Here is a 15112-nt window from a genome sequence, read left to right as displayed (position 1 = left end):
TTATGAATATGTATCTCCTTCGCTGAAGAAAACAATACAGGCCTACTGTAGGTTGTGTGCTTCATGTTGGGGTTATACCGTATAATTTGTATATGTAGATTTAAACTGCGTATAATTTATACGCATTGTTTAAATCTACATATACAAATGATAACATGTATTGACAAAGAGAAGGAGTTGTTTTGTGGCCTGTTGGTGACAAGGTTTTACTTTAAAAGGCAATAGAAACACAAAATGGCATTCTTTCAATATAGCCTGACAGTAGCCTAGATATTAGCCTATAGGCCTACTGGGAGGAAGAGAAACCAAGGCACTCGACTTCAAGTTGAAGTAACTAACAAAATAGATTGTAGCGTAGTCTATTATATTGACAATAATATATTAAAAAATATAAACTATTCATTAAAATATAGTTCTCAAATCTCAACTAAATGCACTAATATAAGTTACTGTCTAGTGTCCACCAATCCAGCTGTTTAAGACCTGGCTGTCAGTGTCACCTGTGAGTAACAATTAAGGTTTATGTCGGTGGCATCACTGGCAGGCATTATGTGCCTCTGCCAAGCCAACCAGCCCCTTTGTTATGACGCGGAGGATGCTGGGACACTATACGCTACTAAATAGGTTTCAAAGATGGCGACTTACACAGGACAAGAAGAGAGAGACAAATCTGTCTCAAATGTAGATCTATTACTACACCCTGAGCTCTTGTCTAAGGACTTTATGCAACTAATGTTATGCGAGGTAAGGACACTCCAGGGAATAAATAAAGGCAAAAGCCTCCCGTCTTCAGTGATAACAATCACGCATAACGTTAGCCAACAGGCTAAAGTATGTGGGTAATCTCATTGAGATTTCCTATGGGGGGGCTCGATTGAACGTAATTGTCGCTTTTGTACGCAGCTAACAAATTGTGCCGTTGTCGAACATAATGGCGTAGTTAATTTCACCTCATTTCTGGGACAGAAAAAGATTGTTACCGGAGGCCGTTGTGAGAGCCGCGACGGGCTCACAGAGCTCTACCTCCGGCATGTCATCCCGCTCCCGCAGAGGAACTTGCCCAACAGCCGCTGGGGTAAGAGGATGGAGAAATCCCGAGCAAGGCAGACGCCGGCTGGAGAACGATCGGACAGGTAAAATGAATGGCTCGTACTTTCAAAACAACATGTCAGTGATCCCCAAATGAATCTGTGTATTTGGCTGCGCCATGTGAAAATATTTTGTGCCAGCCGCAGGGACCCCTAGCCAGTGCCACACAGAATGGCTGTGACTGATAATATTAGTGTGTGTGTGTGTGTGTGTGTAGAACATGTATAGAACTTATTTTCATGCTGTATTAACTATACCTCCTGCAATGCACTCAAGGAGTAGCCTGGCGCGGCCAGACTCATATAGCGAGGGTTCACTGATGTTTCCTCCCCGAGTGAATCGCCGCTATGAGGCTGGCCAAGCCAGGCTACTCAAGGAGCCCCTGAGATAAGCAATAACCTCTCAGGCCGTCTGTTAAAAACAAAAAATGGGCAGATTTGCCTATTGTGATCAGAAAGGTCAAAAACTCATTCAAGGTCCAGTGACAGTCCCAACTTTTAAACCAGCTAGTCTTGGTGATCTTTCGTCTGTCTTTTTACGTCACATGTCCTTTACGATTTACGTTGCTGCTTGTTATTACACTTTTGACGTTTTTTGATAGCTTTAGCTGTCTTTTAGCTGTATCTCTCTACTCTTACCTGTATAATGTCCTGTGTTTCGTACTGCAGTGCTTCTATTACAACTGAATTTCCGTCTGGGAATCAATAAATGTCTATTGTATATATCAGAGGTGAAAAGACTGATACGCTGACTGCTTTTGTGTTACTAGCCAGGTATAATGAATGTGTTGATGGTTATTTTTGCACATGATACCATACAGCTGGCAGCAACATTATAGATTTCCTCATGACTTTTGTTCTTCATGTGACCACTCTGACTTGCAAGAATAAATTACTTAAAATCAAATGCAGTCTTGGTGTGTGCTGCAGCCCATTACCGGTATTTATATCTCGTGACTTTTGTTGTCACTGTGGTTTTGATTTTTCAGTTCCAGTAATGATCACAACAGGAAGAGGCCTCCGATTGTGTTCCACGGCAGCTCCTATCACTCTGGTCCAATGAAAGTCAAGAAACCAGAGGGAAGGGCAGCGTCAACGGGGGTTAATGACAGGTTAAAACCTCCTCCTTCCACGAACCTGGCTGCTAACCCCGTCCGTAAGCTGTCTGGCACTGAGACAAATGACCTCAAACGAGAAGCAGACAGCTCGGTATGGAAGCTCATCTTCTTTCTGCTTTGTTACTAAAAGAAATGTTGATTTGATGAATCTAGAGATTAATATTTAAAGGACCACTTCACCACTTTTCAACATCTCTTCATATAATTGGTCCTCACTAATGTTCATGATAAAACACCACCATTTTTTTCCTACTCGGTCTGTGTTTCATAGGAGGGCTTTGGGCAGTTCGGACACCCGTCCACCAGTGTCATCATCATTAGGCAGATTTTTTTTAAACAAGATTTGTTTAAAAAATATATTTAGATTTGTATTATCGTGAGAACGATGGCTTCAACTTTTGCATTGCAACTTTTCAGGAAAAGAAAGCCTGCCGTTTCTATTAGCTTGGATTCACCATCGATGATGTCACTGGTGGACGGGTTTCTGAACTGCCCACAGCCTTCCTATGAGACACAGACTGAGTAGGAAAGAATTGTGGTATTTTATCATGAACATTAGTTAGGACCAATTATAGGAAGAGAAGTTGAAAAGTGGTGAAGTGGTCCTTTAAGTTCTTCTCGTACTTAGAAATTGTCGCTTTGTATGTTTTTCGGAGGACTATAAATTTGGAAAGGTTGTTATTAATGCCCACCACACCACACACACACTCTCTTTCTCTTTTACTCCCAGGGTGTGTTGAAGTCTCCGGAAGTGAAGACTAGGAAAATCCAGCATGTGACATGGCCTTGATCTCTATAACCTTATCGAGGAAGACCTGACGAGAGACGGCAGGTTCTAGAGAAGGAAAAGCCTAGGCCACGCCGGTTGCAGGTCACGGTCTCACGGAGCATCTTGTCCTCACTCCCCCCCCATCTCAGTATCTCTCACTTCCTGCATAAAGTGTGCAACTGAAGTGGAAACCTCATCAAACTCCCTACACGTAAGGTCATCTTACTGTCCTGTCTGGGCAGTTCTCTAAGCTCTGCAAACCTGGAACTGGCAGAGTTGCTTGATGTGTGACTCACGATGACTCTCTCTGGGGGGTCATGAGCTTCCATGTCATTCTCTGTACCCCTCCCTCAAGTGCCCTTACTGCCGTCAATAGGCGACTCCCCCAAGCATCCCCACACTGAGACGGTGAAAGGCAAAAGGACAGACTTTCTGTACAGAGATTTTTGTACACGCTGATTTGTCTTAGCGGGTTGTTTGCTTGAGACTATAGGCTGGAATATCAGAGGGGGAGGAGACAATTTATTTGCCCCATGGTTTATTTATTATTGTCTAAAATATTGCACTTGGAAAATTGTTGTATAGAAATTGCAAATACGTCCCTTAAACAGATGCAGGTATGTTGTTTATTGTCCTCTAAAACGCATCTTATCTAACGGGTATAATGATAGAGGAAATAAATAATGTGGAGATTTGCATTCTCTTTACATTTTTCTTTTGATACAGGAAAATAAAAGCGTATAAACAGCAATTTAGAGCATACTTAATGTGTGTATGCACATTTTAATAGGATGTACTGTATCCTGCTGAATGATTTTCTTTCCATGGCATATTTGGATAATGTCAGTTCCACTGTGTGACTGGTCAGGGTTTTTTTTGCATTTTAACACTATTCTGTACACCATTGTACATGACAATACTGGTCAAAACATTAATTTGGTGAATATGTCTAGCTATATGTGTATTTGCACACTAGATGGAGCTAGAGATGTTCAGCATTCAAATGCTTTCAATACAGGCTCAATAAAGAAAGTGGTCCCATCCCATTGAAACACTTTTATTTAGATTTTAAACAAGCAGATTGTAGTAAATGTCTTTGAAAATATTTGATTTAGACAAATTGACCTTTTCAACAAAACATTAACGGGAACAATATTTGCCACGTCCTTGAATCCAGTGCTGTCAAGTTTGTAGTTTTGTCTTTTTAATAAGGTGTTATTCTAACAATGTTATTTATTCAGAAATGGCGTGTGAGCCAATAATGGATTCATTCATTAATGTCTGTTCTCAGAACTTCATTGTGTTTGCAAGAGTTAATAATAAAAGCAGTTTAAGGTTTTAATAGTGCCTTCATTACTACAAAATAGTCTAATAAGTTAGTACTTTCAATTCATACTTAATATCTGGATTCATTTATCCTGCCCTTGAAAAAAAAGCTAGTACTGTACTCTACTGGTTCAATTCTGCACTAGAATCTCTTCCTGTGTTGTTTATGTTCTACTTAAAGTATGACAAATAGCAAAAATTGGCGCTCTACAAGCTGTTGAATTGTGCCACGTGAGCTTGTAGATCAGCTATCCTTCGCTATTTTTAATATTCAATCTTCAGAAATGTACATGTATGCCCCAAATAAGAACTTCAGGCTGGAAGTGATGAACAAGAAGAATGCTGAATCTTACATCACTTTATACACACCTAAATATAGCATTTGAAACAATACATCATAGTGTATTTCATGGGTTATTATTACAGCATTCATGCACAAACATTAAAAGGATCATTACGATATCAAGCATGCAGGACGGAGTAACGGGTTGATAATCTCCGTAAGAGTAATGATTCAAAACGCTACAGTTAACATCCATCCAATATGTTTTAAATATTTTAATTTCATCCACAAAAAAATTATATTAAAATTATATATATATTTTTTTAAAGAAAACTTTGCAAGGTATCTATTGTGCTTTACAACCATTAAGGCAGCAATTGTCAGTAGTCAGTTTTCCAATAGTGAATATCATATTTTGAGATGAAAAGCTGTGAATTGAATAACATGGTTAGTTCTAGAGCTTATTTTGCACGTCATATGCTGTACATTGAAAAGCCATGCCAGATTGTACACAGTAAAATCCTCAATGTTTATGTATCCATTTGACCACTTTAGAGAGGACTAAAGACTTACCTTTTTAACAAAGCATTTTTCTAGCTATGCCCTCATGGTTTTAAACCCCCCCCCCCCCCCCCGCCCCATTTCCTAGATGTTTTTAGTGGTGTGATGTTTCTTCCGTTTTTATTTGCTCATTGTAGCACTTTGAGATTCTCACGAATGTAAAGTGCGTTATAATTATAAATAAAATCCATTATCTCAGAGTTCAATCGTACTATAGACTAATAACAGTTTACGTCCACACTAATCATCCATAATGTATAAACGATGGACTTTTCCGTGGAGGGATCAGAATAAAATTTGGACTTAATAAACTGTTATTCGTCTATAGATAGTACTCCTTAACACTCAGAATTTTACCATGTATATATGACATGATTTGTATTCATTCATTCATTCCTAAGGCCGTTCCGATCAGATATGTCGTCATCCCTTGCATCACAATCAGACGTCCTTGCCACACTCGGGGCATAGGATGTCGTCACGCTCGGTGAGAAAGCCACGTCCCACCAGAGACACGGAGCACTTCTTGCAGTTGAAGCAGTCGTTGTGCCACTGGCGCTCTTCAAAGGAGATGTACTTGCTACCTCCAAGTCCTAAAGGTGAGAAATCAGGCACAAGTCATGAAAAAATCACACCTGTGTGAACTGAGTGGTGCAAATCCCCCCACCCCTCTCTCTCTCTCTCTCTCTCTCTCTCATTAGCAGGCAACAGTGCAATACTATCTCTCTATCTCTGTTTCTGGCACAACAGCGCCCCTACTGGTACTCATGAGTCACACATGAGTCACACACAAACATAGGTTAACAGTGTCACAAAGTCACAGACATTGCTGTTCCTTGGAGTGGTTGCACCACTCAAAAAGTAAAACAGACTAACAAAAGGACAGTCTATAAAAGAAGAATCTCCTAGGGTAGGTACCCTCACAAAAAAAACATGCAGTAATCCTGGTCTCTAAACTGCCTCCCCCGTGGCCTGCAGCCCGATGGAGGGGAAAGGAACTGGTTGGAATAACGTGTGTTATTGGACGTTACGTCCAACCGTGGAAACTTCCCGACTGTCAGATGAAAAGAAGCGGCTTGGACTCCATGCAATTGAAGGAAGCGTGAGGTCAGTCCGTTGCTCTCCCCAGGTTGGCAGAGGGAGTGTTAGAGCCCAGGATTACATTAGATAATTGACACTGGGTGAAAAAAAACCTTTTTTAAGAAGAAGAATTGCAGACAGGAAGTAAGCTCTTACCACTAATAGGGGTGGTACAGGAAGCACATTTCTTGGCATACAGGTTGCAGAAGCAGTTGAGACAATAGGCAAAGTCATCCCTAGAGGTAAACCGCTGACCGGACAGCTGCTGCTTGCAACTAGTGCACAGAAAGCAGTCCTTGTGCCACGGCTGGTCACGATAGGTCACCCCGCCAGTGGTGATGGGCTGATGAGAGAGGGAGAGCAAAGCCAACCATGTAAGCATCCCATTTCTTTAATATGTTTCTGCATTATCCCATTTTGGACTGAGGTCGATAAAAAAGGCTTCTAAATCCTAACATTTTTCATGTTTCTATGTCAGTGGTGCTCAACCTTTTTCATGTCAAGGACCCCCAGAATTATCTCTATTGGGCCACGGACCCCCATCTCAAAATATGTAGTTCCAGGGACCCCCCAGAAGCCAATACTTTAGTTAAAAATGTTCGCTCTGAAATATATATTCAAAGATTTGTGCCACATTTTCATGACTTATGAGCTTGTAGATCTGCTATTTTTCAATAGCTAAAGTAGAACAGAATGCTTAAAACACCAAAAGGGGTTCCCGCCCAAAATGGGTTATTCGTGATGATGCATGATCTGAACATTCACGTATACCATGTACCTTCTTGCAGTGCACACACTGCATGGCAAACTGCTTCTCGTAGCAGGGCACACAGAAGTTATGGTTGTCCTTGGGGATAAAGCTCTTGGTGCCAATGGGCTGCTGGCAGCGCTGGCAGGTAAAGCAGGTCTCATGCCAGCTGTTCCCCTTATGTTCCATCTTCCTGGACCCTATAGGGGCATCAAAGAGACCACGGCACGGAGAGAAACATTTACCGAATTCTAGTTACCACTTTGAACTATTGTTGTTATCATTGCTGTTGTTTTAAAGAAATCTTAATGATCCATATGGGCCTGCCATACTGTAGTTCTATATAAAGAACCAGTCCAGGTCTTTTCTTAAGTTAATAATTTGGTCAAACTGTGATTGTATAAAAATACAAAAGTAATGTTAATACAATATAACTAACAACTGATAGATAGATAGATAGATAGATAGATCTTTATTGTCATTGCAACAAGTACAACGAAATTAAAAGTGCCAACCAATCAGTGCATCATAAACTGGCTATAACAAAAAACTATAAAAGCTAATACAACAAAACACACACATAACCGTACTTCATGTTATTGCACAAATCCCTATTTCACAACATATATTGCACAGTACACCCTTAGCTGCAGCTGTGGTGGTGTGTTGGTCTAACTGCTTCTCCTATTGAGCTTTAATGGTTCCGTTTTCCAATTTATGATCATTTGGATCACATGTGTGATATAATATGATATCATACTTGATAAAGACTTAACCTCGAAACGTTGAATCTTTCATGGCTGTGGTGCTAATACCTTATTTTGGAGCATTCAAAAGTGAGTTGCGGAGCCCCTGCTTTGTTTTGATATTCTATGAGCAATATGTAGATGTTCTGCTGATATGAATGTCCACCGTTAGCGTTTCTTTGACAGTTCATACCTTCCACACACAAAGAAGCAGCTTTGAAATGGTAGGCCATCTGCATCTAGAATTGAGTTACTCAACAACAACCTACCTAGTTTCCATTATGCTCTTTAAATAGGCAATGGATGCCATTTGTACATAATTAGAGGCGAGCACAATTAGATTCATGCTCAGATTCACTAATTTATACTGAATCAAATTTTACCCGATTAGATAAGGGTAGCCTTATCCATTAGGGAAATTAATTTGATTCAGTATAAATTACTTTTCTTGCCAATGTTTAATTGAGTTGTGTTTCTCAGTCCGTCAACAGTGTTACTGTGTGATATTAAAAGGTTACATTGGTATCACCGCTAGTGTACTGTACCAGTACTGTAGCTTGATTTTTTTTATATTCTTGTCACAGTTGTACTCATAACTACATTATAATAGTTATGTGATTTCGGAGACCTATTTTGAACTTATTTGAAGTCAGCAGACTCGGCAGCACTGAGGGCATTTTTGCAAGTTCGTCTTCATTGACGCAAACACAAATGAAAAGACCCAAGGATTTCCTGAACACCGTCCATATGCATTTAGATATTTGGTTTAATTTGGAGCACATGGACTGATTCATGACATGCCATAAATAGTTTTGGGCCTTTTCTCTTCCCTACCTGGCATGATGGTCTTCTTGCAATCATGGCACTTGGAGGAGTACTCATTGGAGTAACACTCAGTGCAGAGAAGTTGCTCATCCTTGGTGGAGAAGGGCTTGTCCACCAGCGAACGCTTGCACTGGTGGCACTGGAAACAGTCCTCATGCCAGTGTCTATCCTTATAGGACAGGTCCTGCACAGGGGAACCAGCAAGGACAGTTATAGGATGAAAGAGACATTTATTGATTGCATTTTTTTATTTCACGGTATGTAGAATGGGTACATCTCACGAACGAAAGCACAGGTCAATACAATAACTGTTAACTCTGGACACGCTATGATTAAAAGGCACTCACACTTGCTTACAACAGGGTCCAGCATTTTCAATTCATCAGAACATTTAGAGACGTACAAATATACACTTAGTTATTAGTTATACTTACTATAGAAACAGGATCAGTAGCCTATGGGGGAAAAAAGGGTGGGGTGGGGGGGACTCAGACTTTATTTTTTACGGGGGCCAGTTTCGAATTGCAGCCGTCTGTAGGTGCTCTTTGAGAGCACATACATAGAGTGGTATACATGTGTGTGTAAACTAAAGCCAGATGTTATGTTAAATAATGTTCTGCAGTGAGCTACACTGTGTCATGAATAAGCATACATTAACCTCGCATTCACCAGGATTTCCATAGTAGCATAAACCCTGGTTTCTATTCTGAATGAACCAGTCTGATCTGGCCTAGAGTCCGCCTATACTGTATCTGGTCATTGTCACACACGCACACGGGCACACACACAGACACACACACACACACACACACACACACACACACACACACGTGCACGCACGCACGCACATTACAAACACCGTGTCCGTATCCACTCCAGACCCAGAACCAGATCAACAACATGCAAAGCCAATTGATCCCATGCAGTCCAAAGCACAAATTAAATGTTCCCATACCCTGGTGTTGCAGCCAATGGGCTTCTTGCACTGCTCACAGGTGTTGGAGTACAGGCTCTCGTAGCATTTCACACAGTAGGGGTTTTCCTCCCTGAGAACGTACTTCTTCCCAAACAGGGATTCCTTGCAGTAGTGGCAGTCATAGCGGTCTGTCATCTCGGCTCTATAGGACCCTCCTGGTTAGATGGAGATAAAAGAGAGGGAAGGGGTGAGTCTAAGGGTCAAATCTAATTGAGTTGGCGTGGCATGCATGATCGGTGCCTTTTGAAAGAGCATTGAGGGTGCTTCAACGTTGCAGAAGCACTAGGTGGCTGTTGACAGGTAGACCGTCTGGCAATGTTCACACATAGTTGATGGGGTTTTCTTTTATGCCGGTGCTTACTGGGGAATGTTGTGTGGTTGCCAATGTTTACTCAGAGTCAGAGACATATGACATAATTGTTGGCGTATGACATTATGTTGGCCCAAATGTGCATTTCTAACATCTCCCAACATCGGACACGAGAGATTTATACAAGAGTTTTGTAGTTTGTGTGTTTTTTGAGTGGTGCAACCACTCCAAGGAACAGCAATGTCCGTGTTAACCTATGTGACTATGTGTGTGGCTATGTGTGTGGCCAGTGACGTAGAGTCTGTGGGGGCCGGGGGACCAGGGCCCCCATGAGGAATTGGACATGAATATATATTCGCCTCGGTTCGTCCCATTTGTGCCGCATCTCATGGGGGTGGCACAGGCCCCCATGAGGATTATGAAAACTATTCCCTGTGTGTGGCTATGAGTACCAGTAGGGGCAAAAGTGGCGCTGTTGTGCCAGAAACAGAGAGAGAGAGATAGTGTTGCACTGTTAGCCTGGCTAATAAGCCAGACTAATATCACACAACACTGTCGCGGTATATTAGTCTGGGCTGGCTCCACTTGGATTTCATTTCCCGGGGGGCGGGTTCAAACATTTTCTCTTTGACGCAATTGGTCAGAGCTACTGTCAGTCAAAGGTCTCAAGCATTGAACGTCACTGTACCAAAGCCCGCCCATATTGCATACCGTGTCCCGATTGGCCCGACCTGTTCTCGGTTGTAGGAAAGAGGCGTGCTACTGAGCCTCGCCAGACCCTAATCCGCTGGCAGGCAAAACATTTTTTGCCAACGGCTGATTCGGTCTGGTTTATTAACCAGGCTATTGCACTGTTGCCTAGTGCTAATTACAGAGAGAGAGAGGGGCAGGGGGAGAGGGGAGTTGCACCACTCAGTTCACACAGGTGTGATTTTTCTTTTTTGTTTATCTATCTCTCCTCCTGTCTCTCAGCAAAGCAGTCCCCTGCTGTCAGGTGTGGCGGGTGTGACAGTTGAGAACGTTCGAAATAGCTTCTATCAGTCATACTTAGAGAGAGATGGTAAATTTTTAGCCCTGTTTGCATACCAGTGCTCATGCTATGCCACTGTACGCTGACCCATCCGTCACCTCACCTTCAGCTGTCAGCACGACATCACAGTACAGTATCAGTGTACAGTGTGTGTGTGCGCGCGTGACATGCGTGTGTGCGTGCGCGTGTGTGTGTGCGTGCGTGTGTGCGCCTGTGTGTGTCTGTCTGTCTATCTGAAAGCAGGTTTAAATAGTGCTCTGTAATAATGGCTGTACTCACAATCTGCAGCTGTTATCAACACTCCCCTCTGTTAAGCCCTCTGGATATCCCCAACTCCGTCTGGACAGCCTCGCTCTGCCAACCAAAGTGTGTGTGTGTGTGTGTGTGTGTGTGTGTGTGTGTGTGTGTGTGTGTGTGTGTGTGTGTGTGTGTGTGTGTGTGTGTGTGTGTGTGTGTGTGTGTGTGTGTGTGTGTGTGTGTGTGTGTGTGTGTGTGTGTGTGTGTGTGTGGGAGAGTTAGACAGTGCACTTCTCTATAGCATTACCAAGCATACTGTTCCCTGCAACTGCCGTGCTTTTGTCTTTTCAACTATTTCCTCCTCTCTCTCACACCCACACACACGCGCACACACACACACACACACACAGATAGACACACACACAAACACATGTGTCTTGTCTGCCCATTTATTCCTCAGCCATGCTTTGCCCATATAAGGAGGCAGAGACTGGAAAACTTCAGTCTTCTCGCCTCCGATAAATTCCTTCTTTCTCACTGTTTCACACTTTTCCACTCATATTTCCCCCGGCAAGCTGTTTCCCCTCTCTCCTGATTTGTGTTCTGCTTTTGTCATGATGTACCTCCTTCCATAAAGTACACTGTCATCCCCTTTGTTTCTGGGGATCGTTTACTGTTCATATCAGACAAGAACGATGATCCCTCATTGTTTGGTAAGAAGCTCTTCATTGATATGAAGAGCTTCTTACCAAAGAATGAGGGAGGGAGTTCATCGAGTTCATCGAAGCTATTCATGTCAGGAAATAATCCGTTCATGCCATCATTGGCTTTTTGACCACCCAGAGAGCACAATGAATCCTTCCAAAATGAATTGGCATCCATAGGGCCAGCATGACCCTTGAGATCCATAGCAGACAATCCCAGATGCCCTAATAGCTTTTCACCCTCGCCACCCCCTCCCCACATTCCCTCGATTGTCTGATGCTCTCTCCATGACTCACCTAGCTTATATAAGGGTTTATCGGAACCCTAAAAATAAAAACGGATAATCTGAACTACCACGAATAAAATCTCCAGCTATTCAAAAATGTCAGGCAGCTGTTTCCAAGCTTCTGTGTTCCCATCTGGGACGGGAGTCGGCTAACACCAAACGGAGGGCCGGCCAGATCACAGTATAGACACCAAGCCCTTGACCACATGAATAGTTTTAATTTAGTTTTAGTCACATTTTAGTCACCTGGAATGTTTTAGTGTTTAGTCGACTAAATTGTATTTTGGCGGGCCTTGATGCCGTCGTAATGACTGATTTTACGCTTGCTGAAAATAGCCGATCTACAAGCTCATAACGTGTCGTGCTGCGATGCGTTGTGAGCTTGTAGATCTGCTATTTTCAGCATGCAACCAAGTGTAAAATGACTTGTCTTTTACTTATACTGGATCTCTTGTCCACTAGTCCCTTACTAACATTTTAGTCTAGTTTTTATTTGTTGACAACATTTTCAATATATTTAGTCTTGGTTTTAGTCATCATAGCTTAGATTTCATTTAGTTTCCATTTAGTTTTCATCAGTGAAAAAAGGTAGTCGACGAACATTTTTTGTCATAGTATTAGTCGACGAAATCGACACTGCCACTGACCAGTGCCCAGCCAGAGCAGATTATCACGTATATGCCTTAAGACAGCATGTTTATCTGTAAAACGTTTTCAAAGTTGACTTTTAGATGATCGTGTCAAGGAAGATCTGTCTAGAATCTTCCAATGGCAGTCTCTGAGGAAAGGGTCCCCCCCTTTCCTTGGGCAACTCAAACCTGTGATCTTCTAGTCACAAGCTAATGGTTCTATATCCATTTAGGATGTTTACGATCTCTGTCTGAATTGGAGTCACATTTATGCACAGGAATGCATGCGCACGTACACCTGCGCACACACTCTCTCTCTCACATAGCCACTTACGTGCACCTCAAAGCACAGCAGCACGAATAGTGCTAGCATTGTTGTGGGTGAAATTAAAACATAACTACCCACATTTCCAATGAGAGATCTAATTTAGGTTCTACAAATTAAATACGACCATCTGTATGCTCACTGTAGCCGCCAAATTTCAGGCAAAAGACAATCATCCACACAATCTAAATAGGATTAACGTACATCTCATGCATGCTCGAGCAATAGTCACTATTGGCTTCTTCAGAACATTTGCGACGACAATGGTATGTAAAAGCCTACATCTTGCTTTTTGACTTCCAGGGGAATATCGGAGCAAAAGTGCTAAAAACAGCGAGCGAATGAGTATGCGTCTAAAGCATGGGTTCCCAAAGTGGGGTCCGGGGACCTCTAGGGGTACTTGAGGGAGTTCCAGGGGGTATCTAGCTCAATTAGAGATAGTTAGGAACCAAATGGACCCTTATGGGTCTGTAACTCAGAGAGTGTACAAATGGAACCAAATGGACCCCAACGGGCCCATTTGGTTCCATTTGTACACTCTCAGAGTTAAATTAACATTGGTTTTACAATATAAATTGGGGGTCCCAGAGATAGAAATGCCATTAAATCGGGGATACGTGGCATAATGCGTGTGAAACTGGGGGTCCCTGAAATTAATATGTTTCGAAATCACTGCTAGAGCCTTAAAAATCCTCCCTTATCAGGGTCACTGGCATTCAAATGGGGGGGTCCGCGGCCTAATAAATGTTGATTTGGGGGTCCTTGACACGAAAGAGTTTGGGAACCACTAGTCTAAAGTGTACTGCATCTACAGGCAAGCACTGCCATGAACATCTCAATGACCTGCAACAGTGCCACAGTCTTATGTAATCTCAGTTTTGGGTCAAGTGTTTTGACAGCTTTTCGGGAGGCTGTAGAAACACCTCCCAACACTGGCCTGTATGTATATCCATACAGTGCGGTATATATCGGTCTCCCTACAGTCTGACAGGTACATGGCCCACGTACGACCCACGGGGGCCCCCACTCTATATCTCAACTTTGAAACAGTATCTAGAACCCTATATATATATGTGAGACTGAGCCACAATGGTGGGAGTGGCACCCAGTGACATGCTACACTAATGACAGTTATCTCTCTGGAAATTGGAATGCTTTTAGGGAGTCAACTAAAATGTGACACTTAACAGGTGGCCGGGACATTTATTTTTGTCACAATAAATCCCCTTCCCTATATTTTTGCTATACGCATACTGTGTAGCGTATACAATAATGATTGTTTTTCATTTCAATAGCCCCCAATTGTATATATTCATTGCATCACAGACCACTATTTGATACAAATGTTCTTTTTTAAATCTCTGGGATAACAATATGCACGGTAAAATCCTAACTCTGGGAGTTCCGTTTGTACACTCTTGGAGTTACAGACCCATATAACTTGGCTCCTGTCAATCATTTACCTTGGGACCCCCTGGAACTCCATAAAGGACCCCTGGGGGTCGCTGGTCCCCACGCTGACGACCAGTGGTGTGCAACAACAAACATCCTAAACCAAGTTTTTAAACAGATGTGTCGTGCCTCACATCTCTACGGTGATAATCCCTGTGAGCATGCGACGATATAATGTTGCTGACAAACACACTGCCTTAAATCCGTGCCAATTATAAACACCTGTCTGTCCTCACTCTGTAAAATGTGATTGGATGCTGCGGAAAGCGTCAGAGCATTCCTTGACAGAATTGCATGAACATTTGAGAAAGACAAAACTAAACCTACAGTCAGTCAGGACTAACAGAACTATTGCAAATAGTTTTGCACACTCCATGTATGTAATTATGTTTTTTTCAAGGTCTCTGTTCTAGCTCATGCTATATGGATGAAATCACATATTAAGTAGCCTATCATATAAATATCATAGGACTTCATGTGACATAGGGGACTGCCTCCCCCTCCACCCCAAGCTAAAATCACATGTTTGCCGAGTGCCAACTCTCTATGAAGATTGTTCAGACAACTTAATGAGAATGGCATGTAAAGATAATTAAGCTGGCATACGTTTAATGTCTA

The 15112-nt window shown here is 42.3% G+C and overlaps 2 protein-coding genes across 2 annotated transcripts; one reads left to right on the top strand and one right to left on the bottom strand.

The window, feature by feature from the left end:
- The first annotated feature begins 557 nt into the window (after positions 1–557).
- cUnh2orf49 (chromosome Un C2orf49 homolog) lies at positions 558–3671 on the top strand. The gene is made up of 4 exons (XM_079518978.1): positions 558–744; positions 967–1133; positions 2078–2297; positions 2937–3671. Exons 1-4 carry the CDS (start codon positions 634–636, stop codon positions 2994–2996), a joined length of 558 nt encoding a protein of 185 aa, XP_079375104.1. The 5' UTR covers positions 558–633; the 3' UTR covers positions 2997–3671.
- A 1561-nt stretch (positions 3672–5232) lies between these two features.
- On the bottom strand, positions 5233–9661 carry fhl2a (four and a half LIM domains 2a). Its single transcript, XM_079518977.1, has 5 exons — positions 9500–9661; positions 8554–8728; positions 7004–7173; positions 6382–6568; positions 5233–5738 (listed from the first exon to the last, which is right to left on the bottom strand). Exons 1-5 carry the CDS (start codon positions 9653–9655, stop codon positions 5587–5589), a joined length of 840 nt encoding a protein of 279 aa, XP_079375103.1. The 5' UTR covers positions 9656–9661; the 3' UTR covers positions 5233–5586.
- Between the last annotated feature and the right edge of the window lie 5451 nt (positions 9662–15112).

Source organism: Electrona antarctica, assembly GCF_951216825.1.
Source record: "Electrona antarctica genome assembly, chromosome: 13".
NCBI lineage: Eukaryota > Metazoa > Chordata > Actinopteri > Myctophiformes > Myctophidae > Electrona > Electrona antarctica.
This window is presented reverse-complemented; position numbering and strand designations above follow the sequence as displayed.